Below are 25451 nucleotides of genomic sequence, written 5' to 3' on the forward strand. Positions count from 1 at the left end.
ATACACTGTTAGAAAATTAAATAAACTACACATATTCAGGATTAGCATGGAACAAAGTAGTCTAAAGTGAAGTTGTAGTCAGACTTCCCAAAGCCTTGACCTTAAATAATGCAATCAAGGCATATCCCGCTCAGATGTAAGTGACATTGTAGGTCACCAAATCTGATTAAAACTCCTGTCTTTTCTGCAACAGATTCCAAATTACTTTAGAAGCAGCCTTAAACTCTTACTGTTCATATCTTGATAATTCAACGACTTCTGAGACTGAATTCCTCAGAATTCGTGAGATTGCTCCCAAGTTTCTAATTACAAGCACATTTTCAGCTTTTATCAAATAAACCTTCCCCAGCTGCTGCTGCATTTCTTGAAGCTCGATTTTTTTCTCAGCTGCTTCAAGCTCATTCTGCTCATGAGCTTTCTTGAACCTACTCTCAACTACAGTGAAACACCTATGCACCCAGGGCTTCCTTCTATCCCTTACCTTTCAAAACAACATGAAGGCACTACTCCCTGAGACTTTTCCTGAACCTTAACTGCCTGGAATGTGCTGAAAACAAAACTCGCTGCCTGGAGCCACTTCTGTTTCAGGACTCTCCCAGCTCCAAACTACAACTAATGTTTCCCAGAAAACACAAAAAAAAACTGAACTGTCTCATCTTCTTAAATCACATCCACTTTCATAATGGCATGGCAAAGCCTGCTCTGAGCTGTCCTTAATTGGAATTTTAGATTAACCTTCCCTGATTTTCAACTTTGATCTGGTATGGTCTCTGTGTTTTAAAGCTTTTCAGAGATCACTGAATGTTTTTAACAAATTTAACTTTAATTTCCGAAAGAAGCTCTCTGAACCATCATGACTGCAAACACATAGGCACCATATCTCCAGCTGAGCAAGCCCACCTGGTATTTCTAATGCTACCTTTCTAGTTGTCAACATAGTAAATAAAAGCGAAGTATGGCAGATGCTCAAGGTCTGAAATAAAAATAAAGTGCTGGAGAAATTCCTTATGACCTCAATCTTTCACCTGTGGAACACTACCATGTGTTTAAACTATCTGTAAAACTTCGCCCATTTTTTGATATCAAATTCAAATTTCTAAAACCACAGGTTATGTTCTAGCTACAATACATGAACTACATATTTATAACATGTTGAAATTTGTTTGTGTGTTATCCAAATTTATACTCTTGCAGTTGCACTAGATTCCTGATTTCTGGAAGCTTGATGTCTATTTGACTTTGTTGAAAGTTTACCTTATTTCATCAACTTCCATCTGAATGATGTTTAATAAAATATTTTACACAGGGGAAAAAAATTGCAGTTCTTTCTACCAAAAACATTTGCGAAAATATATAAACCTGCATACATGTAAGGACATATGAAAGTTCCTAAAGGCTTTAAACAAGTATTTATTTTTGCGAATATATACTTATTTTCAGTTCGGTTTGCAAAATATTACCAACACACATCTTTGTTTATTCATCTTGCAAAGAATTCATTCATACTATGAATAAATCCAATATTAATAAGAAAAAGGTTGTCATTCATAGATTTTGATAGAAATTAGTAGAAATTTGCTGTTCCTGTCACCAGCACAGGAAAAAGCATCTTTGTGTCAAGAAGTCATACAATATAGAAACAGACCCTTGGTGGAATTAGTTTTCAGAAATGTTGTTACTTCCGTTTTCTAAAAAATCTTCATTCAGAATCATGAAATAGCCGATTCTTATGTGAAATGTGAAAATAATCAATATCAATTTGTGATATGAAACGGGGAAGTCTGCTTTCTTTGCCAACCCGCACTTGTTTTGCTTCATTTTAAATCAGCCATCCGTTCATCTTCTCTGAGTTCACTTTTAATTTATTTTTTGAATGCAAAAACAAGCAGTTCTCTTCAATAAGAACCTGTGTTTCAGCTTTTGCTGTATATCTGATGAGAAATTAAGGGCAGAATCCTGCTTAGCTGAAATGATCATTTTTTTGGATAGTTATCATTGAAATTTTTTTTCTTTTAAGCTCATTACTGTCTTTCTGAAAGTATAATGGTTCTTGGAATATTGGGCATAACCTCTGCAATTAAGGATAGCTCTATTCTGAAATCTCTTTGACATTTTCACGTACTTCTGAAATGCTGGTTTATCCAACTTGCATATTCGCACAACTGTGTTGTTTCTGATGGAGAGGGATGGCTTTATGGAACTCTCCTCTATTGTACTGAATTACAAAATGCTAATATGCTTCGTGTTATGAATTGTGGTTGAACCCTGATCTGATTCTGATGTGAAATTGATAACCGCCAGGGTAGCTTTGCAGATTGAATGCTGCATATGAATTACAGGGGTAACCGTACCACTGGTTGGGAAAACATCACATCCAGCATTGTTCTCCATTGAATTTGGAGAAAGTGAGGATGCAGATCAGAGTGAAATGGGTGGCACTGGAAAAGCACAGCAGCTCAGGCAGTAAATGAAGAGCAGGAGAGTCAACTTTTCAAGCATAAGCTCTTCATATATTCCTGATGAAGAGCTTATGCTCAAAACATCAACTCTGCTGCTCCTCAGATGCTGCCTGGCCTGCTGTGCTTTTCCAATGCCATGCGTTTGACTCCATTGAATTTGTAAGAGTAGGTGGAAAATGAACGCTATGTTCTGTGGTCAGCTTTGCATCTGGTGGTTAAGTTTAAATTTACTCCAATTTGTACGGCAGTAATTTGACTTTCCAAATGCGACTAAGACTCTCACTTCTACATTGATGACCAGGGACTGTTGTAACTGCCTCTGTTGTAGGTTATATTAAGGGTTAAAATATAGTTTGTTGGTTTAAATTTAAAGTGAATTAGAGTTTGTCTACTTTGTTTGTAGGCACATACAGACATAACATAATATACAATGCTTGCGGCTTCTGAAGTAACTAAGAGATTGTCTTGAGCACAGCTAAACGTTTAAGTATTTGACAAAGCTGAGGGGCTTTCAGAAGTAAGAAGATCCTGTAGTTACTATGCAGATAATTTCTATGGGTTGAACTGAATTGAATTGAATTGAATTTATTCTCACGTGTACTGAAGCACAGTGAAAAGCTTTGGCTTGCAAGCAATACAGCAAGATCACAGAGTTAAGAGCTATGCTTTGAAAACAGGTTGATCTGAATGTTAAGAATATCAAGTGAGAATGAAGCTGACATGGAGGCTATGAATATACTTTGTGTTTGACCAAATAATTCAGTTCTGTATGTTTAGGGAGAAAAGGCTTTCTAGAGAATTGTCAAGTAGCTCTGTACGGAGAGGTGTCCCACCCTGCGTGGTTCTCAAAAGAAATGTCCGCATAGAGTTTCTGGTTTGTGGTGAATTACTGGCACTTGGAGTAGGAGGTCATTCTGTCAGGACTAGAGCATCGACAGACTCTCAAAATCCTCAAAAGTAATCCTTTAAATTTGACTACCCTCAGAGATTTGTCACAGACTTCCACCTCATGCATGATGCCACGATCCTCCCCAGCTAAACCACTGCAGGTGCTATACAAATGAAAACTGTGGTCCAATAAGATAGTCATTGCCAAACTCCTCCTCCTTCTCCCCCTTTGCAGTACGGCACCACACCTTCAGCAAATTGCCATCAGGCATGCAGGTAATTCACTAAAAACGTGGGAAACTGTTGAACCCACATTATATTTTTAATCCAGAACTAAAATTACTCCAGCTTCAGTCAGGAACTCCAATATTATGACCACATCTGTATGCACATCACTCAAAAACTGAACTTTTGGTCATTATTGACTGCTTTTCCAATGTATATGAGAAAATCTGATGTTAATTAAACACGAAGATTCTCTTTCAAACACTTTTTCCAAAGCACAATACCTCCAAATCATTGAGATCAGTACTGACATCCTACTGTGGATTATTTTCTGTACCTTAGTAACATCTTTTTTTTTAAAAAGATGGATTATTTTTGAGGATTTCATTCAAGGTCTGGCTGCAGGTCAATGCTCTAGTCTGTGGTATGTCCCTACAAAGCCAGTCACAGACACCAAATTCTTCTTCACCCCCAGTCTGCCAGCCTACCCTCTTCAATTGACACAGCAAAGATCTATTTAAGGACTAGGGCCTTGAACTAAGGTCATGGTTTGTGTGATGATGAAAAATCACAGCTGGTCAGGCAACATCTGAGGTGCAGGAGAGTTGATATTTCGAGCATAAGCTTATGCTCGAAAAGTCGACTCTCCTGCGCCTCGGATGCTGCCTGATTGGCTGTGCTTGGCCAGCACCACACCTTTTGACTCTGATCTTTAGCATCTGCAGTCCTCACTTTCTCCTAAGGCCAGGGTTTGCCAGGTACCATTGATTCCTGTGCTGCTGTCAGCCTCTGAGACCTCTGCAGCTGCAGCAGGCACCTGAAAGCATGAGAGAAGTAATATCAGCTTATTTTTCCAAGATTGGCCAAATCTGGTGGAAAGAAAGATGGCCCAACACTGGCATCCTCTCCCAAGCCAACTGCCCAGTGTCAATGCACTAATCAGTAAAAAGCAACTCTGCGGGATAGGGTCTGTCATTGATATTTTATCACTGGATATCCTTTTACTCAGGACACAGGACAGGATAGCAACTGAAACTCTGAGGTTTAGATTACATTCCCTACAGTGTGGAAACAGACCCTTCAGCCCAACAAGTCCACACCGACCCTCCGAAGAGCAACCCACCCAGACCCATTCCCCTATTTTGACCCCTGACTAATGCACCTAACATTACGGGCAATTTGCCGTGGCCAATGCACATCTTTGGACTGTGGGAGGAAACTGGAGCATCCGGAAGAAACCCACTCAGACACTGGGAGGATGTGTAAAGTACACATTGACATTCGCCCGAGGCTGGAATTGAACTTGGGACCCTCTGGCTTGTGACCAATCAAAATGGTGAATGCTTATTTGGGAAGATGCCAAATACATTAAAGGATTTGGTCGAAAACAGAAATTAAGTCACATATGAAAGCAAGTGCATGAACTTCCAAACAACTCATTCTGATCTTTGAAACATTACCTGTCTTTTGTGTGATTGATCTGAAGCTTGTGTATTGCACATTATCAACAATCTCAGATCCATTGGACTGGAATGGAATCAAAGTCATCCTTGATACCTAGGGACTGCCTCAGAGATAGAGGAAGGAGGAATTTATTGGTGAGGTTGAAGTAAGCAATGATGTGGAATTTATGGACTTGAGATGGAGTGTATTTATGCTAGCAGCTTGACTTAGGTTTGAGCAGGATGCTGAGATTGTGTGGGTATGACTAGAAACTGTATATATGAACCAGTGACAAGAATAGGAGACTTGATCAAAGTCAATGGCTTCATTCTTTAGTTTCAACTAGATCATATTTTACCTCGTCCTTAGTCTAGATACTTAGTAATCTGTTTAGTTAAAGAGGTAGTTGACAGGTTGAGCAAGGCATTGGAGAGATAGAGCTGTTGTTGTCAATGCTCATGCGAAAACTGACCCAATGCCTGTGAATGAAATTTCTAAGAAGTAGTATATAGGTAAAGAAGAGGAAAGAATGAACAATATTGATCCAAAAAATATTGATGCTGCAGTATTGTTAAAATGTTTCTCGAGTTACCTTGGCTACAGTAAGATAGTAATAAGTGGAACTGAGTGTTGACTGCATAAAATATTCTCAAATCTGAGTAAAGGAATAATGCAATAGATTAAATTAGATTTCATTGTCAAGTGTACCCGAGTACAGGAGTACAGTTAAAAGTGCATAGAATTGCCATTGACCAGCACCATCTTAGAATACAACAGCAAAATTAAAAAGAGCCAAAATTAAAGAAACGGAAGGAAAAGAAAATATCCAGATTACTCCCTCCACAGCTGCTGTCACAAGTCTTGAGTCAGGCTCCTCAACACTGCCTGCGTTGGACCCACCGGACCCACCAATGCTGTAGTGCTGCCACTGCCAATGCCACCATCATGAGTCCTGCACCTCACCTCTACCTGTACTGGACCCACCAACATTGAAGTTGACATGCTCTGATGCCATCACTCATCCATGAACCATCTCACCAACACCATTTTGGAATCATTTCATAACATTTTTCAACCGAACCTCAATAACCATTACCAGAAGTGACAATTAGAATTGAATGCATTACAACAACTGTTAACAAGTAAATTCAACTCTGATGATTGCAGTTTTATTTTCTCTCTGGCCAGTGCCCATTCGTTGTGAACCTTTGATTTAACAGATCTAAACCATAATTTCAACATCACACAGGAAGTTAGTTTCTGATTCAATGCGAACAAATGCATTTCTTCCCTGGCTGATATTGGAACAGGGCAAAAGTGAGGACTGCAGATGCTGGAAACCAGAGTTTAGATTAGAGTAGTGCTGGAAAAGCATAGCAGGGCAGGCAGTATCCAAGGAGCAGGAAAATCGACGATTCGGGCAAAAGCCCTTCATCAGGAATAGAGGCAGGAAGCCTCCAGGGTGGAGAGATAAATGGGGTTGGGGGGCTGGGGGAAGGTAGCAAAGAGTGCAGTAGGTGACTGGGGGTGGGGATGGAGATGATAAGGTGGAGCAGATAGGTGGGAAGGGAGATTGGAAGGTAGGACAGGTCATGAGTTCCAATCTTCCAGCTCAGCACGATTTGGACAGGCTGAGTGAGTGGGCAAATACGTGGCAGATAAAGTATAGTGTGGATGAATGCACTACATGTCTCAAAGGACATAATTTGTGACCTGTTTGGCTGTTTCAGCACTGCCACAAGGATCTGTGTGGAGAGATGAAAATATAGAGATGCAAGCCTGTCAAGTACAATATTGGAGAGGAGTAATACTCTCAAACATGTTGGAAATTACTTAACGATTGGAGAGGAGCAGTAGTGTAAAAGAATAGTATCATTGAGAAATAGAGTTACATTATTTGCTGTACTGAAAGACTAATGGAAGGGAACCATTCAGCAGATGGTTCTTGCTGAAAGACTTGGCCATCAAAGAAAGTTGCTTTTCTGTTCAGTTGCTAAGGTAAAATTTGGGTCTTGTGGAGTGACCATGTTGGAGAGAGAATTAGGAGCTTCAGAGAGAAGGCAAAGAAAACAGCAAGCTAAGGGAAGAGATGGCTGATAGGAGTATTGCTCTAAAGATATTCATAGGTAGGGGATGATGATTTCTGGGGGATGAAATCAACAGAGATGACACGCAATCTTAATGTTAACAGGGTTATGAGTTCTTTGGATTTTGGAGGTGAGTGTAACAGGCTAATAATTTACGGAGATGATATTCAGGGGATGATTATGACATAGTGTACACCCCTTTCCCTGGTTAAGAGTTAATTTAATCAGCTAATTCTTTACTTTATCTTCTTGCAATATAAAAATAAGCTAGTCAATAAATTTGCTACATCTGTTGTTTAAATTTGACAATTGGAGTTTATAGTTGTCAAGTGTTATTCAACAGCATCATGGGAATGGAAAATGTTAGATTAGTGTCTACTGAGATGTGTTTTTGTTGCTAATGTTGTAAAAACAAAAGTGACTAGAAATCAGACCTTATCTGCTCTTCTGGCTGATGGATTATAGGCTGGCCAAAGTGAGGAGACGTGTTCATTTTCTAAACTTGTTGCTCACTTTGAAACAGATTTGGAAATAAATTATTTGCTTTTTTAAGAAATCGTTTTACTTTTATTCAACCATAATATTTTCTTTTTCATAGATGCAGCAATTGCATGATATGGAGGAAGTATGTTACGAGAAGGTTTTGATGCAACTGAAAGAAGGACACCAGGTAAGGTTAATTTTGTAAATTCTCATGAGTTTACATCCTTAAAATGACTAGAGGACCAGAGCCATATTGTCATTATGGTTACAGGATTTGCAGAAATCAGCAATATGAATGAAGATGATCAAATGTCTTGGTAAAACATGTTAAAACAGATGGTCCTGCAGTAGCGTATTTCCATAAAGACTTGTCTTTATCTGCTTATGGCAGTTTTATTACAGGTCAAATGTTGGGACTGGAGATCTGACTGTTCTCTAGTTGAAGAAATTTTATTTCTGTTATATTCCTAGCTGATTTTTTTTCACTGAATAAATCAAATCCCAGAATCAAGTCTGGCTTTATAGATCATATACAGTTTGCTTTTGGATTTAATGAGATGATCTCCCACAGATGTATAAGTATGTAATGTTGTAGACTTAGTTTTAACAATAAAACTAATGTTTGTTCTGCAAAAATAAAGACCAAATTATTTACATAAGATGCTTTAAAAGATTTTGAAAAATATATTGAAAATAAAATGCCAATAATCACACTAATCTTTTTTTTGTAATAATCAGAAGCACTCCTTGCGCAGTTCTTATGTCAGAAAAATCACTTTCCAATAGCACAATAGCCTTAAGGTAACTGTGACCTCAACTCCCAGACTGGAAAATGTGATCAGTTTTTTTTCTGGACCATTCAAACATGAATTTAAACATTTTCAACTCAAATAATTTCTTTGGGATTTTTTTCAAATAATTCTGGTGAAGGACTATCCCTAAACACTTTACTCTATGATGTTCTAGTTTTACTATCTTCTCCCCTTCTCAAAATCACTATTTTATCCATTCATCTTCATCCAAGAACTTCTGCAGAACTGCTGCAAAACTGAAAATTACAATAAACACATTTCTGTGTTGTGTGTTTTGCTTAAGCTTAAAGTTCCAGAATTTTATAGCAGAAACCTTAAGCCTTGTTCATTTGTAAATGCTTCCAATGTCAATAAAAATAATTCATTAGTTTTGAAAGCTACTCCTTTGAGCCATTTTAAAACCAATCACATGGCTGGAGAAATTCCTCCAAGTATATCACTAATTCTTCAGACACACGGAAAAACCCATGTATCACTTATTCACAATTCATAAATCCAAACTTAAAATGAAGGATAAATCAGAGACCATAAGTGCTGACATTATTTTACTGTAGTCTACTTAGAACTTTTCTAGTTTGAAGTGTAATGTAGTTGGATCTTGGAAGTAATGACCAGAAATAATCAGTGTTAATAAAAAAAACTAGAAGGAATGTTTCCGAAATAGAAGTTCTCACTAACTCCTAACTGGGCGTGACTGAAATCAAATTAGACCATCATATTGATCACAATTCATTGTTTTTTATTTGCTGAAGTACAACTTTAACTATGTGGCATTCATTTGTTAAAAATGGTTTAAAAATTAATATTGAAGTTTTATTTTGTTTATTTCTATAACATTGCTTCCACTTATGAAGCTTTGCTTTGCACTTTAAAGGGAGCTTTTAGCATAGTGGTAATGTTAGTGGACTAGACATTTGTCTGGTGCCCTGGTTCCAACCCCATCCGTGGCAAATGGTGAAAATTGCTTCTGTTTTCTTAATCAAAATCTATGTGAATTGTCATGAGAGCCATCTGAGCCCCTAATTACCTTTTGGAGAATGAAATCTGTGCTGTTTATCTGTTCTGACCTACATTTGACTCCAGTTCCACAGCAATGTGGTTGATTCAAGTGCTCTCTGAACTGAACTAGGCAAAAGTGGGTATTGCAGGTGCTGGAGATTAGAGTCAAGATTAGAGTGGTGCTGGAAAAGCACAGCAGGTCAAGCATGGAGCGGGACCATTCGGCACAGCCACTTTGGTGCGAACGATTCGGCACGGCCTGTTTGGCGCAACCCATTTTGTCGCATACCCATTTCAGCGCAGAACTGTTTTGTAGGTATTCATAGTAGTTATTAAACTACTATTATTAAAATTATTAAAATATATTAATATTAAACATAGTAATATACAAATTATTAAAACCCTTTAAAATGCCATCAACAATTTTGTATTTGCCTTATTTCTTTCATTTTTATTTTCTTTTTAACATATTCATTGAAGAGGATAAACATTATTTTTCTTTTTATTGCTTTCATTAATGCTTGTAAGTAAGCCTGGAAAGGAATAAATAAGAGCCGCGCTGAATTGCTCACGCCAAAGTGTCTGCGCCGAATGGTCCTACACCCGGTGAGGCAACATCCGAGGAGCAGGAAACTCGACATTTCGGGCTCTGTCTATGTCTCTCTCTACAGATGCTGTCAGACCTGCTGAGTCTCTCCAGCACTTTTTGTGTTTGTTTCAGACTTCCTCCACAGAACTTTGTATTTATTTGTATGAGGAGGGGTTGTTGCCTCCTTTGGGTGAATCTGTGACTAGCTTTCTCTTTAAGTTTAAGATGTCACCCATTTAAGTTTCCAACTGAACATCATGGGGAAATGGTTAGATTCTCACTTGTTGAAGATTATGAACACTTTGAGGACAACACACATATCAGAAGATCAGAACAACTGATCTATAATTGTATTTATTAAGAAACCTGGTTGATTAAATCTTCATGTTTAAAACTTCATGCAGAAAAGATATTCAATCAATCATCTTGGTAAATAGAGAGAGTCCTTTTATTTGCGACCTGTGGCACAATGAGACTAGAGCAAGGGAGTACACCTGCATCCATGGTCATAGGAATTGTTGCTGTCTTGTGCTTGGTGTGAATATTATCACTTTTTAGCCACACCTGGATGTTGTCCAGCTCTTGTTCCTTGTGCATGCAGACTGCATCAGTCTTCTGTTTCAATCAAATTGCTTCTTAGCTCCAGCAGAAACCTGCCTTACCTATCCAGCCTTTCCTCATAAGACTATCCACCCATTTATTTGGTAAACGTTCTCTAACCTGCTTCCAATGCATTTGCATCTTCCTTAAATCACATGATCAAGACTATATACGGCACTTCAGACATTGTCTCATTAGTGCTCTGTGGAAATGAAGCATAACTTAATTCCTTTGGTTTTCAATTCCCCTCACAATAGATTAAAGTTTCTATTACCTTTTCAAATGTACCTGCAAACTGACCTTGTCTGATTCATGCACCAGGACATACAGATTGTTTAGCATCTTTGAGCTCAGTGATCTGTTGTTTTCTGTTCTTCCAGCTAAAATAGATGGTTTTTCTAGTCTTTTGTTTTATTTCCCCACACTATGTTATAATTGCCAGATCATTTCCCGGTCACTTAAATAATGTAACATTTTTGTAGGCTCCTTATAAGACCATAAGACATAGGAGTGGAAATAAGGCCATTCGGCCCATCGAGTCCACTCCGCCATTCAATCATGGCTGATGGGCATTTCAACTCCACTTACCAGCATTCTCCCCATAGCCCTTAATTCCTTGAGACATCAAGAATCTATCAATCTCTGCCTTGAAGACATTTAGCGTCCCGGCCTCCACTGCACTCTGCGGCAATGAATTCCATAGGCCCACCACTCTCTGGCTGAAGAAATGTCTCCGCATTTCTGTTCTGAATTGACCCCCTCTAATTTTAAGGCTGTGTCCACGGGTCCTAGTCTCCTCGCTTAACGGAAACAATTTCCTAGCTATCACTTCCACAATTTATTTCCTTGTCTAACTCTGTCTCATCAGCAAATCTGGCAACTAGATCTTCCATCCTTTCATCCAAGTCATTTATATAAATTGTAAACAGTTGAGATCCCAGCACTAGTCCATATGGTGCACCACACATTCCATTTTGCTGACTTGTAAACAACTTGTGCCCACTCCTTTGTTTTTTGTTAGCTGATCAATTTTTGGTTTCCAATGTGCTATTCCTTACACAATGAGCTTTTACCTTCCACAATAACCTATGATGTGGCACTTTGTCAAATCCTTTCTGAAACCTAAGTACAGTACATCCACTGGTTCCGCTCTATTTATAGCATATTACTTCCTCCGAGAACTCCAACAAATTAATCAAGAAACAGAAAGGATGGAGGAATTCAAGAAAATTACAACCACCAAAAAAGTAATATTGAGTACATTTTTGGAAATGCAGGCAGGCTTATGCCCAGATGCTGATGAACGTCATCCTAGGGTCTTAAAAGAAGTGGCAAGAAAAGTAGTTGATGTATTGGTTTTAATTTTAATTGGAAGATAATGAATACAGCACCTTTTATTCAAAAAAGAAGACACCAAACAGGAAACTAGAGGCATATTAACTTAACATCTATCATGATCCCTTTCAAAAAACCACACCTGAGTAGCTTGAACTTATCTCAGTGCTCTGCTATAACGTTGTTGTGAATAGCTTCTGACATTTTCCATATGATAGATGTTAAGTTAATATGCCTCTAGTTTTCTGTTTGGTGTCTTCTTTTTTGAATAAAGGTGCTGTATTCATTATCTTCCAAGTAAAATTAAAACCAATGCATCAACTACTTTTCTTGCCACTTCTTTTAAGACTCTAGGATGACGTTCATCAGGTCCTGGGCATAAGCCTGCCTGCATTTCCAAAAATGTACTCAATGCTACTTTTCTGGTGGTAATTTTCCTGAATTCCTCCATCCCTGCTGTTTCTTGATTAATCACTTTAGGTTGTTAGTTCCATCATGTGTAGTGAAAACCAATACAAAATTCCTGTTCAGTTACAGTCGAGCTAAGGAGATGCTATTGGTGAGCAATCTTTATTGTTTATTAAAGCAAAATATTGAGTTTTGAGATAAAAACAGAAAATGTTGAGAAACTCAGAAGGTCTGGCAGCATCTATGGAGAAAGAAATAGTCAATGTTTTGAGGTCAGTATGAAGAGGGAAAAGGGTCCTTTGAACTGAAAACATTAACTTTGTTTTTCCACAAAATCTTTATATTTTATCCTGTTTAGTAATTCAAGAAACACTTTGTGATTCAGAATATACAAGAATTTTCAATTTGAGAGCAATATTCAGCCAATATGGGGACAAGGAATTTCCCTCTGCGTGCCTGTTATTCATATCTGTATTAATAGAACTCATGGTACTTTGTTGCTGTATCTTAAAAAATCAAATTATAGAACACAGAAGGAGGCCATTCTACCCAATGTACTTGTGCCTACTGTCAGACCAAACCACCCATGAATGCCACAAATTTTCTCTTCTCAAAAAATTCCTCTTTGAACTAGAGATGCAAAACCTTTTTGAAAGTTAGTATTGGAACTGCTTTCACCATCCTTTGTTAGGAATGCATTCCAGATCGTCTTTCTTATTGAGTAGAAACACTTGTTTTTTGAGTATTTTAATTAGTTGTAATCTTGTTATTTGCTATTTTGTCCTTGTTATAGCATGAAGTAAACAAAGTTGCTTTTTTTGCAGTTACGGTGATAAATGCACAATATTTTGGACTCCTGGTGCATTGAAGTATATTCTTCAGGCATCAGTGTTGAAATGGATCATGTTTCTGTTTGCTTTGTGGGAGGTTGCTGTTTTATTGGTAAAATAGCTTCAATGTGTTTCCTTTGAAAATGCAGAATGGTAGGTGACAGACGAGTTGTAAGCATTTGGGATGACAGATGGAGCTTGTCTCAGTCTCTTTTTTTTGTTGATTTTTCAAGTCATACTGTGAAAAGTTTTCAGCTCTGTTTGGCTTTTGGGAAATTAAAACTTGGCTATTCAGTCATTAATTCTGATCCATCTGCTCTAACTAATGAGACAGCATGTTTCAGCCTTCAGTTTGAATTAACAGTTGCATGTACAACTCTGTCATCTGTGCATTATCCCCATCCTCTTGAGTTGCTTGCTGAGTGTCGATGTAGAATATCTGAGACAAAAATATATGAATATGACCTACAAAGCCTTAATTTTAAAGTTCTCTTGTGGCACTCTGCTTCAAACATTTGCCAAAATTGAGGTGCTGAAAAGCTGAGAATAGCTCCGTGGTGTAATGTAAAGAATGCTGACTGGTTTTTATGTTATGGAAGGTGTATTTTAATCACTTGTATTTGGCGGCTATTGTAATGTGAAAACAGTTATGATAATAACATTTAAAGCTGATTTTGCGCATTTTGTGTAGTTTTAGTTGAGAACTTCAGTAAGGTGTTCGACAAGGTTCCTCATGGGAGACTGATTAGCAAGGCTAGATCTCATGGAATACAGGGAGAACTAGTCATTAGGATATAGAACTGGCTCAAAGGTAGAAGACATAGGGTGGTGGTGGAGGGTTGTTTTTCAAATTGGAGGCCTGTGACCAGAAGAGTGCCACAAGGATCGGTACTGGGTCCTCTAATTTTTGTCATTTACATAAATGATTTGGATGCGAGCATAAGAGGTACAGTTCGTAAGTTTACAGATGAGACCAAAATTGGAGGTGTAGTGGACAGCGAAGAGGGTGACCTCAGATTACAACAGGATCTGGACCAGATGGGCAAATGGGGTGAGAAGTGGCAGATGGAGTTTAATTCAGATAAATGCAAGGTGCTGCATTTTGGGAAAACAAATCTTAGCAGACGTATACACTTAATGGTAAGGTCCTAGGGAGTGTTGCTGAACAAAGAGACCTTGGAGTGCAGGTTCATTGCTCCTTGAAAGTGGAATCGCAGGTAGATAGGGTAGGGAAGAAGGCGTTTTGGTATGCTTTCCTTTACTGGTCAGAGTTTTGAGTACAGGAGTTGGGAGGTCACGTTGCGGCTGTACAGGACATTGGTTAGGCCACTGTTGGAATGTCGCGTGCAATTCTGGTCTCCTTCCTATCGGAAAGATGTTGTGAAACTTGAAAGGGTTCAGAAAAGATTTACAAGGATGTTGCCAGGGTTGGAATATCTGAGCTACAGGGAGAGGCTGAATAGGCTGGGGCTGTTTTCCCTGGAGCGTCGGAGGCTGAGGGATGACCTATAGAGGTTTATAAAATTGAGGGGCATAGATAGGATAAATAGGCAAGTCTTTTTGCTGGGAACGAACTAGAGGGCATAGGTTTAGAGTGAGAGGGGAAAAATATAAAAGAGACCTAAGGGGCAACTTTTTCACACAGAAGGTGGTACATGTATGGAATGAGCTGCCAGAGGATGTGGTGGAGGCTGGTACAATTGCAACATTTAAAGGGCATTTGGATGGGTATATGAATAGGAAGAGTTTGGAGGGATATGGGCCGGGTGCTGGCAGGTGGGAATAGATTGGGTTAGGATATGTGTTTGGCATGGACGGGTTGGACCGAATGGTCTATTTTCATGCTGTACATCTCTATGACTCTGTGACTCTACAGGTTGCAGCACAGTGGTGTCATTTAACTCGAACTTGCACGCTTAATTAAAACCCAATTGAGCTAGCTGCAGGTAGATCACTGGGGAGCAATGAATCAATGTTCGGTGTGGCTCAGTGACATTGAATAAGTGAAGTGATGCAAATTAGCTTTTTAAATGAATTTATTGAAGATGTTGATCTAATTATAATCATAGCTTATTTCATGGCATGGTTATCCATTTCACTAATCTTTTGCCCTGAATGTATAACATTTCTTTGTCGTAGATTAGAGTTTTTTCCAAATATGAGTTGAAAGGCAAATGTTTTGTTTGTGTTGGAGCTTGCGACATCTTAAATAACAGTTTTTGTTGATTGTTGTTTCTTTGATACTTTAATTTTGAGTAAATTGCGAAGGAATCCTTCCCTTTCAAACTATTCTTGTTTTTAAAAAAAATGATAGATTAAGCTTCTTCAGATGTTACAATTCTGGTCTGCACTTTATAGCCAGCAGTTAAGTGACATTTTTTTGCTGCTGACTTTTCATGAAAACTGTCCACAAAGATCTGACTATTTATGAGGAATGGATTTCACCATTTCTAGTGCTGATTTCATTCTGGCTTTGTTAGTGTGGATCTCTGATGACTAACCATTCTGATGCCATCAAACGTCTAATCACATTTTAAAGTTTCTCAGACACAGCAACCACAAAGTAAAATGTATTGATTTTTCTTCACGTTTTATAAATATCAACCAAAGCAAAATAGAGTGGAATATGGAATTTGAATGCATGCTTAAATGTAATAAATGTTCTAAGTTTTTTTTCATGATTCTGAATTGTAAGGGGAAATTTTGATTTGCAACAAATAGAAGGTGGACTTTAGGGCCAGAGAGATTGTTCAGTAACCATTGCCCAGTGAGAAATGAATGGCAGAGTATTACTTAAGTGATGATACGTATTGAGCTGTTAACGTACTAAGGGATGTGACTATCTTTGTATATGGGTCATTGAAAACAGGCATGCAAGTACATTAAGCAGATAAGAAGGTGAGAGGGTTGGAATACAGGGGAAAGAAATTCTTAATGCAGTTGTATAGGGCCATGGTGAGACCACACCTGGGGTATTGTGTGTGGTTTTGGCCTCCTTACCAATGAAATGTACCATACAGGGAGTGCAGCAAAGGTTCACCAGCCTGATTATTGGAATGGCAAGTTTTTATATGAGGTGAAATGTATGATCCTGTGTTCAATGGAATTAAAAAGATTGAGTGGGATCTCACTGAATCGCATAAACATCTGACTAGTTATTTTCATTCACTCCCAGGATGTGGCAGTTGCTGGCTCAGGCAACATTCATTTCCCATCCCTAATTGCCTTTGAGAAGATGGTGGTAGCTACCTCCTTGAGCTGCTGCAGCCCATTTGGTGCAGGTATACTCACAAAGAAGGGCGATCCAGAATTTTGGCCAAAGACAATGAAAAAATGGTGTTATATTTCCAAATCAGGGTGGTGAGTGGGAGGAAAACATGCAGATGATAGTGCTCCCATGTGTCTACTATCTGTGTCCTTCCAGATTCTAGAGGTCATTGGTTTGGAAGGTGTTAACTAAAAATATTTGGTGAATTTCTACAGTGCGTCTGGTACACAATGTGCTGCTGTTGAGCATTGGTAGCAGAGGGACTGATTTTTGTAGATGTCGTGCCAGTCACGTGGCTTTCTTCATACTGGATGATGACAAGCTTCTTAAAATTGTTAGATTGTCACTCATTCACGCAAGTGGGTGGTGGGAGAGGGGGCGCGGTGGTATTCCATCACATTCCTGGCTTAAACTTTGGGAATGGTGGGCACACTTTGGGGAGCCAGGGGATGAGTTACTCACTGCAAGATTTCTAACTTCTGACCTGATCTTCTCACCGTAATAACTGATTACTCCAGTTTAGATTAGATTAGGTTAGATTCCCTACAGTATGGAAACAGGCCCTTTGGCCCAACAAGTCCACACCAACCCTCCGAAGAGTTACCCACCTGGACCCATTCCTCTACATTTACCCCGACTAATGTACCTAACACTATGGGTAATTTGACATGGTCAATGCACCTGTCCTGCACATCTTTGGACTATGGGAGGAAACCAGAGCACGTGGAGGTTTCTCAACTGTGGTAACCCCAGGATATTGATAGTGGAAGATTTCTGAGGTGATGTCATTGAATGTTGAGGAGTGATGGTTAGATTATCATGTTGTTAGAGCTGGTCATTGCCTGCTTTTATGTGATGAGGATGGTGCTTTTTTCTCATCACCCCAAGTCTGTAGATTGCCCAAGTCTTGCAGTATTTAGGTGTGGACTGCCTCAGTATCTGAGGAGTCACAAATGGTGCTGAACATTGTGCAATCATCAGTGAACATCTCCATTTCTAAATGTGATTGAGGTAAGGATATTGATGAAATAACTGAAGATGGTTAGAACCTAATGAACTTGTGAAATCCTCACAGGGTGAAAACAGATCGTTTGGCCCAGCAAGTCCACACCGACTCTCTGAAGAGTAACTCCCCAGACCTATTCTGCTACTGCTCCACATTTACCCCTAACTAATGCACCGAACCTACACCTCCCCATGCACAATGGGCAATTTAACATGGCCAATTCAGCTAACCTACTATTCTTTGAATTGTGGGAGGAAACCGGAGCGCTCGGAGGAAACCGATGCAGACACTGGGACGATGTGCAAACTCCACACACACAGTCACCCTTGGTTGGGATTGAACTCGGGTCCCTAATGTTGTGAGGCAGCAGTGCTAATCACTGAGCCACCGTGCCACCCTAAATTTCTGCAGAGAGGAGGTCATGTTGCGGCTGTACAGGACATTGGTTAGGCTACTTTTGGAATATTGTGTACAATTCTGGTTGTCTTCCTATCAGAAGGACGCTGTGAAATGTGATAGTGTTGAGAAAAGATTTACAAGAATGTTGCCAGGGTTGGAGGGTTTGAGCTAGAGGGAGAGGTTGAATAGGCTGGGGCTGTTTTCCCTGGAGCGTCGGAGGCTAAGGGATGACCTTATGGAGGTTTATAAAATTATGAGGGGCATGGATAGGGTAAATAGACAAAGTCTTTTCCCTGGGGTGGGGAGTGCCAGAACTATTGGGTATAGGTTTAGGGTGAGAGGGGAAAGATATAAAAGGTCAACTTTTTCATGCAAAAGGTGGTGCATGTGTGGGATGGGCTGCCAGAGGAAGTGGTGGAGGCTGGTGCAATTGCAACATTTAAAAGGCATTTGGATGGGTATATGAATAGGAAGGGTTTGGAGGGATATGGGCCAGGAGCTGGCAGGTGGGACTAGATTGGTTTGGGATATCTGGTTGGCATGGACAAGTTGGACTGAAGGGTCTGTTTCCATACTGTACATCTCTATGGCTCTGTGACTCTATGCCAAGAGCTGAGAGACTGACCTGCAACAACCACAACCATCTTCCGATGCGACAGATATGATTCCAATGGGACAGATATGATTCCAATGGCCACCCCTCATGTTCCCATTGACTTCAGTTCTGCTAGAGCTTATTGATGCCAGATTTAGTCACGTAAAATCTTCATGTTAAGGGCTGTCACTCTGACCTCAACTCTGCAATTCAGCTATTCTGTTCATGTTTGGGCCAAGTCTGTAATGAGCACAGTGGCCCTGATAGAACCCAGAATGAGTGTCAGTGAGCAGGTTATTGCTGAGCAAATGCAGTTTGATCGCACTGTCGATGGCACCTTCCATCACTTTACTGATGATCGAAGTAGACTGATTGGACAGTTAATAGCTAGATTGGATTTATTCTGCTTCTGATGACAGGATATACCTGGGTAATTTTTCACAAGGTTATATGGATGCTAATATATTTATACTGAAATAGCTTGGGTAGTGGCACAATATGCACTGGAGCACAAGTTCTTCAATACTATGCTGAATGATATCATGATCTGTAGCCTGTGCAGAATCTAGTCCCTCAAACAGTTTCATAATGTCAATTTGATGGTAAATAGCATTTAGACATGGACTGAGGGAGTCTTGAAGCAAGCCAGAGAAAAAGCAAGAGGATGCTGATGGCCCCACGTAAGCTATGGTAAAAAGCAACAAATGAATGAGCAGGCGGCAAGGTGTACATTCCACAAATTTATTTTTCCTTCCCTTAGCCTCATTTCAGAATTTATGGCTAAGAAACTAGAGAGGAGCACAAAGTACAGGTAATTTCTATGGTACACTTTTAATTATTACAAACTACTTATTACAAACTAATTATGACAAAATACAAACATCAATCACCTTATCACTGTGCTTTTCAAAGTGTAGCTTTAAGTTTTGTGTATAAAACCATCATGGATTTTAATTACTTCAGAGCTAAGTTGTTATTGTTTATAGCTTACTGACTTCATTCTAAGATGGAACAGCATATTTTTGGGAAAAAATTGCAAACGGAGATGTACAGTATAAACAGACCAAAATATTTTTTTCTCCAGTCCTTCCTATTTCCACTTTCACATTGGCACTAAAGACAAAGTAGTACATGTCCGGAGATGGTTACAATCTGGTAGGGTAATTTGGCAAATTGTAAAAAAAAATTATCACATAAGTTGGCAAAAAACTCTGGGGTTTTTTCTTGTCCTCTCTTGTGTAAATTGAAAATGAAGAGAATTTCTTGAGAAAACAGCTATTTCCTAAGTTGATTTTTTTTCTGATATAAGTGTAACTACTGAAAGCAAAAATTAGGTTGAAGATGGATCATTTGAAAATAAATTGATAATATAACAGAAAAGCTTCAATGGAAGTGGTGTCTTCCAAATGTACACTACTTCTAAAATCAACAATGAGGTGAATGACTTAAAAGGTATAAAATACACTACAATTTTATTTGATTATCTATATAAAGTATGACTGATTTAATGTATGATAGAAACAAATAAAAAGGAGCAGGATTAGCCCATTCAGCTCATCAGTCCTCCTCTTCTCTTCAATATGATCATGGCTCAGCGTCTAATTCAGTACATGATTCCTGGTTTCTCCCCATGCCCTTTGATCCCTTTAGTTCTCCGAACTGTATCTCATTCTGAAAACATTGTGGCTTGGCCTCAATTGCTTTCTCTGGCAGAGAATTTCACAGACTCTCCACACTTTCGGCTGAAGAAATTTCTCCTCATCTCAGTACTAAATGATCTATCCCTGATTGTTCAATGTGAACCTTGGATCTAGACTCTTTGGTTGTGAGGAACATACTTCCTGCATTTACCCTGTCTAGTCCTGTTCGGATTTTATTCCAATTATTTCCTTTCTCATTAGACGATACCCAGTACAATAAGATGGCCTGTTCTCTCATTAGTTCCTCTGAGTATTGAGCTAGAAAATAATCCCATGCTTGCTTCATGAATTCCTCCTTTATAGTATTGTTAACTGATTTCATTTGCCCTATCTATGTACAGATTAAAATTGCCCATAATTGAAGCTGTACCTTTGTACAGATATGAAAATTCAGAAATATCTTGTGCAGTAAATTCTGTGTATCCATGAAATCACAAATTGCTAATTTGTCTATATGCACCAAAAAATGTCACAACAAAAATCAACATTCTTTGGCAAAAATCATGTCTTTGTGATTTTTAACCTATTTTTCACCTTTTAATTGAGTTGTGCATTTTCAAATGTTATCATTGGCGGGAGTACTCAGAAATTGAATCCTCGTAAATAAGAAGGAATGATTGTATTTGAAAAAGAATTGAACTTTTTCTCATTTTTCTGCATACTAATATGATAGAAAAAAAGTTTTTTGTTGGAGAATGTTGAGACATCATTTAAAACAGAGAACTATTCAGATTACCAAAGAGAAGACTGACAGCATAAACAAAATTTACATTGCCCCAAATGTCCTTAATCTAAATTGCAAAACTGTATAGATCTGCTTACTGCTGTGAGGCAGTTTGCTGAAACAAAAAAAAACTGTCATTTTCAAGTCCACTCTCTAAGTCCATTACATATGGCTGATGACTTTTATAATTTTCTTACCTTATGCATTTCATCAAATCCTTCAAAAACAGGTTACCCAGAAGAGAATTTTTAATGGTATTTCTTCAACTAATTTCACATCTTGATAGACTACCTTAATAAGCTCTGACTCAGCCAATTACTGCCAAATCTACTCTGGTAGATAACAACAAATCCATCAGGACTTAAATCACTGACATTTACTGTCTGACTTCTGAGATGTAACCGTGTTTAGAGTGCACTATACTGCCATGTTTATATCACTGTAAGGTGGATTTTGCTCATAAATACAAAAGTGGCAGTATAACCTTGGACTTTTTGCCTGATTTACTTTGAACTACAGGTTGAGTGGGAGCCCGTCCACAATGTGACATCACTGGGCTGCATTTTGTCAAGGAGGCAAAATCCGAGCATTGAGAAATTTCCTGATTCTGCAATTGAGTCTCCACTTTGGAGATCTTTGCCCCTCATTTAGGCTGAAGCTATGTTAGAATGAGGGTTGCTGCCTCACAAAGCAGGTCTGAAGCAGTCAGCAAATTTCTTCAGCCACAGAATGGTGAATCTATGGAACTCATCGCCACAGAAAGTTGTAGAGGCCGAGTCATCGAGTGTATTTAAGACAGAGAGAGGTTCTTGATTAGTTAGGCGATGAAAGGTTGGGGGGCAAGTGAGTAGGGTTGAGAATGATCAATGACTCAATGGGCCAAAGGGCCTAATTTCTTTGTCTCCTGTATCTTACGTTTGTATGGTTAGTGGCAGGTGGATATAGAGTCCAGCATGTCTGAAGGCTACTCCTGCTTGCTGTGACATGACCCAGTTGTATTCGTGACTGGTCGACCCATTAGACTTTGCCATCCTCCTGCTTTTTCTTCTTCTGCTTGCATGCTGCCATCTGCCAGCTATTCCCCTCATGGTGGTTACCATCATGTACAAAATATGTACATCCATGATGTACAAAATAAATGAGGTTTGTAATAGGTTTATCTATGTTTGAGATGCTTTTCAGTGCCTGATGAATAATTTAGATCATTTGGGGGGGGGGGGGGGGAGAGGTGCAGTTTTTCTCTTCCAAGGAAGATTTTAAATGTCCATTTACTACTTCATTTTCATGAGCATTTCTAAGATGTTCCAGCTTTAGAAGAACTTTGGTGGTTGATTAAACCTGATTGCGAGTTATGAAGCTAATGCAAAGATTTTTGAAAAAAAAGTATTTTTGAAAGCAGTGTTGAATGAGGTGATGGGTATAGATTCAATGGTAGTTTTCAAAGGACATTCAACAAATACAGAACAGGATAAAGAACAGGGACAGATAGAAAGAGTCAGGAAGTTTATCTTCACAGAATCACAGTATGGAAGCAGGCCATTCGGCCCATTGAATCCACACTGACCCTCCTGAAGAGCTTCCCTCTCATGCCTACCCCATACCTGTAACTTTGCATTTCTTGTGGCTAACCCACCTATCCTACATATCCCTATGTACTATGGGCAGTTTAGTCCAGCCAATCCACCTAACCTGCATTTCTTTGGATTGTGGAAGGAAACTGGTGCACCTGGAGGAAACCCATGTAGACATGGGGAGAACATGCAAACTCCCACACACAGTTATCTGATGGTGGAATTGGGGCCACGTTACTGCTGCTGTGCCGCAGCAGGGCTTACCATTGAGCCACCATGCTGTCCAATACTGGATTATTTTTTTCAAAAGGCTGTTTAAGAGCTAATGTGCTGGAAAACCATTTTGTGCTGTATTATTACATGACATAGCAGTAACTATATGGTACTTGAGACCATGCCTAAAGAATTATTGTTGCAGTAAAGCAGGACTGAATGTAAACTCCTGCATGAATTGCCTTTCAGGCAGCATCCAAGGAGCAAGAGAATTGACGTTTCTGGCATCTGCAGTAGATACAGAAACTAACGAGTAGAAGATCAAAACAAGCTAAGGCTATTTCCAAAAAGAACTGACAATTATTTAAGAGCTTTCTTTACACAGCCCTGTCTTCCCTTCAATCATTCAAAAGTTTACTTTGTAGAAAAGGTGCAAGAACACATTTGGTGCTCACACACATAGAAGAGATAGTGGGAAATCAAGTTGAGAAAGACCCAAAACTCTTGGTAAAATCAATTTCAATTGTAGAATTATAAAATGATTACAGCACATTCATCCCATCATGTCCGTGCCAGATCTTTGCAAGAACAGCTCCGCTCATCTCACTCCCACCTTTTTCCGATCGTCCTGAAGGTCCCTTGTGCTCCTGGAAATCCCATATTTATATCCTTTCTTTTAAATTATTGCTCCACATTCTACCTTACAAAAGATACCATTTTATAGTGCTCTGCATTAAATTTCATCTGTCCCGTGTCTATCCATTTCACCAATTTGTGTGATCTTGAAATCTGTCTCCGTTCAACTCTCATACTGCTTCCACATTTCACATCATGCACAAATTTTAGAAGTTGTCTCCTGCAAACCCTAGTCTTGGTCATTATTGTAGCATCTCCTGTAAAGTTTCGTCCAATCTGTAAAACAACTGATCATCACCACTTTTAGTTCCCTGTCACTAAGCCACCTTCCTAGCCACGTACTTGGTGTGCTTATCATTGCAGCCTTCTTTTAATAGGAGTGTAACATTTGCAATTTTCTAATTCTCTAGCAGCACATCTGAATCAAAGGGAGTTTGAAAGATTATGGCTATTATCCTTGCACACTTCAAATCTTACTCTCCTAATATTTCATGGATACATTTGAACCAGTTCTTAAAATGTTATGTGAAGCCAGCTTCTCCCTCCAATATTTTCTTTTAAAAATTAGGTCCATTCCATTCCAGTAGCCTCTTCTTGGGACTATGAAAACATTTTCTTTCTTGTTAAACACACAGTGAAAAGTACTCACTTAGCCCATACCGATACCATCTGTCTCCCAGTATCAATCTATTTCATTTAATGGTTGGTACATTTGGAATTGGGATATACAAAGGGATTTTGGTGCCCTTGTACACCAGTCAATGAATCTACATAAGCAGACACCACAAGCAAGTAGGAATGCAAATAGTATATTGGCCTTCAGTGCAAGAGGATTTTAATTCTGAGGTCAGGATGCCTTAACTGCAGTAATAAAGGACTTTGGTGAGACGACTCCCGGAGATTTGGACTCCCTATCTAAGAAAGAATACACTTTCTGTAAAGGAAGTTTTATAATCACAGTCTCTTAAATGTTTGCTTTTTGAAGTTTGTATCATTTAACCCTCCTAATTTTCTACATCCAATTGTAGCAATACCACCTCCCTCATTGGATCAAAAATATACTAATCTAAAACATTCTCTTGAATATAGATTAGAAACTTTTGCCCCATCCTGTCTTTTACAAGATTCCTATCCTAATTTTTATTAAAGCCCCTTATTTTAGCTATTATAAAGTTGATACCTCTGTAATATCCTTGAAAACTTTGTTCCTTTCTATCTTTCCCATGAGGTGGTGACTTATGGTATATATAGGAGGAGAAAGTGAGGTCTGCAGATGCTGGAGATCAGAGCTGAAAATGTGTTGCTGGAAAAGCGCAGCAGGTCAGGCAGCATCCAAGGAGCAGGAGATTCGATGAAGGGCTTATGCCTGAACCGTCGAATCTCCTGTTCCTTGGATGCTGCCTGACCTGCTGCGCTTTTCCAGCAACACATTTTCAGCTCAGTTATGGTGTGTATACCCAGTAATATAATAGTATCTCTAATGCCTCTGAGCTACAACCAGATAGAATCTCCTATAGGGATCAAAGACAGAATCTTTCTCTTCCGCAGTTGTATTCTTAATTAATACTTCCATCCATCTTCATTTGTTCCGCTCCTGTTTTCTTTGAACACCTTTCAGCTAGAAATATTTAGGATCCAGACCATAAGGTATAAGAGCAGAAATAGGCCATTTAACTCATCAAGTCTGCTCTGCCATTCAGTGAGATCATGGCTGATCAAATTATCCTTAACTCCACTTTCCTGCCTTTTCTCATAACCTTCAATTCCCTTTTTGATTCAAAATCTGTCTATCTCAGTGTTGAATGTACATAATGATCCAGCTTTGACAGCTTTCCACAACAAAGTATTCCACAAATTATCTACCCTCTGAGAGAAAATTCTCCTCATTTTGTCTAAAATGTCGAATCCCTTACTCTGATATTATGCCTTCTGGCCTGAGATTCTCTTTCTGAAGCCTTCATATACACTGGCTTAGAGTTTCGAGTTTTATCCAAACAATTCTGGTCTTGAACAATTAACAAAGTCCTGACTGTCAGGTATTCTATGTTTGAATCATTGTAAACTATTTTCTTTACCTATCTGCTTTATCCATCTACCTTCAGCTAAAATTTCTGCAGAACTGTCCCTTAGTGAAACTAAAACTGTAAGGTCTCTGACCAAGCTGAGTGTTTCTTCCTAAAT

The 25451-nt window shown here is 38.9% G+C and overlaps 1 protein-coding gene across 5 annotated transcripts in view; it reads left to right on the forward strand.

The window, feature by feature from the left end:
* The window catches only part of ascc3 (activating signal cointegrator 1 complex subunit 3), a 556691-nt gene that overhangs the window by 156566 nt on the left and 374674 nt on the right, over positions 1-25451 (forward strand). For all 5 annotated transcript variants that reach the window (XM_060849581.1, XM_060849604.1, XM_060849610.1 and 2 more), the window contains exon 13: positions 7701-7772. In XM_060849581.1, coding sequence (XP_060705564.1) covers positions 7701-7772 — 72 coding nt within the window. The remainder of the gene's footprint in view (positions 1-7700; positions 7773-25451) is intronic.

This window comes from Hemiscyllium ocellatum, chromosome 3, assembly GCF_020745735.1.
Source record: "Hemiscyllium ocellatum isolate sHemOce1 chromosome 3, sHemOce1.pat.X.cur, whole genome shotgun sequence".
Classification (NCBI taxonomy): Eukaryota; Metazoa; Chordata; class Chondrichthyes; order Orectolobiformes; family Hemiscylliidae; genus Hemiscyllium; species Hemiscyllium ocellatum.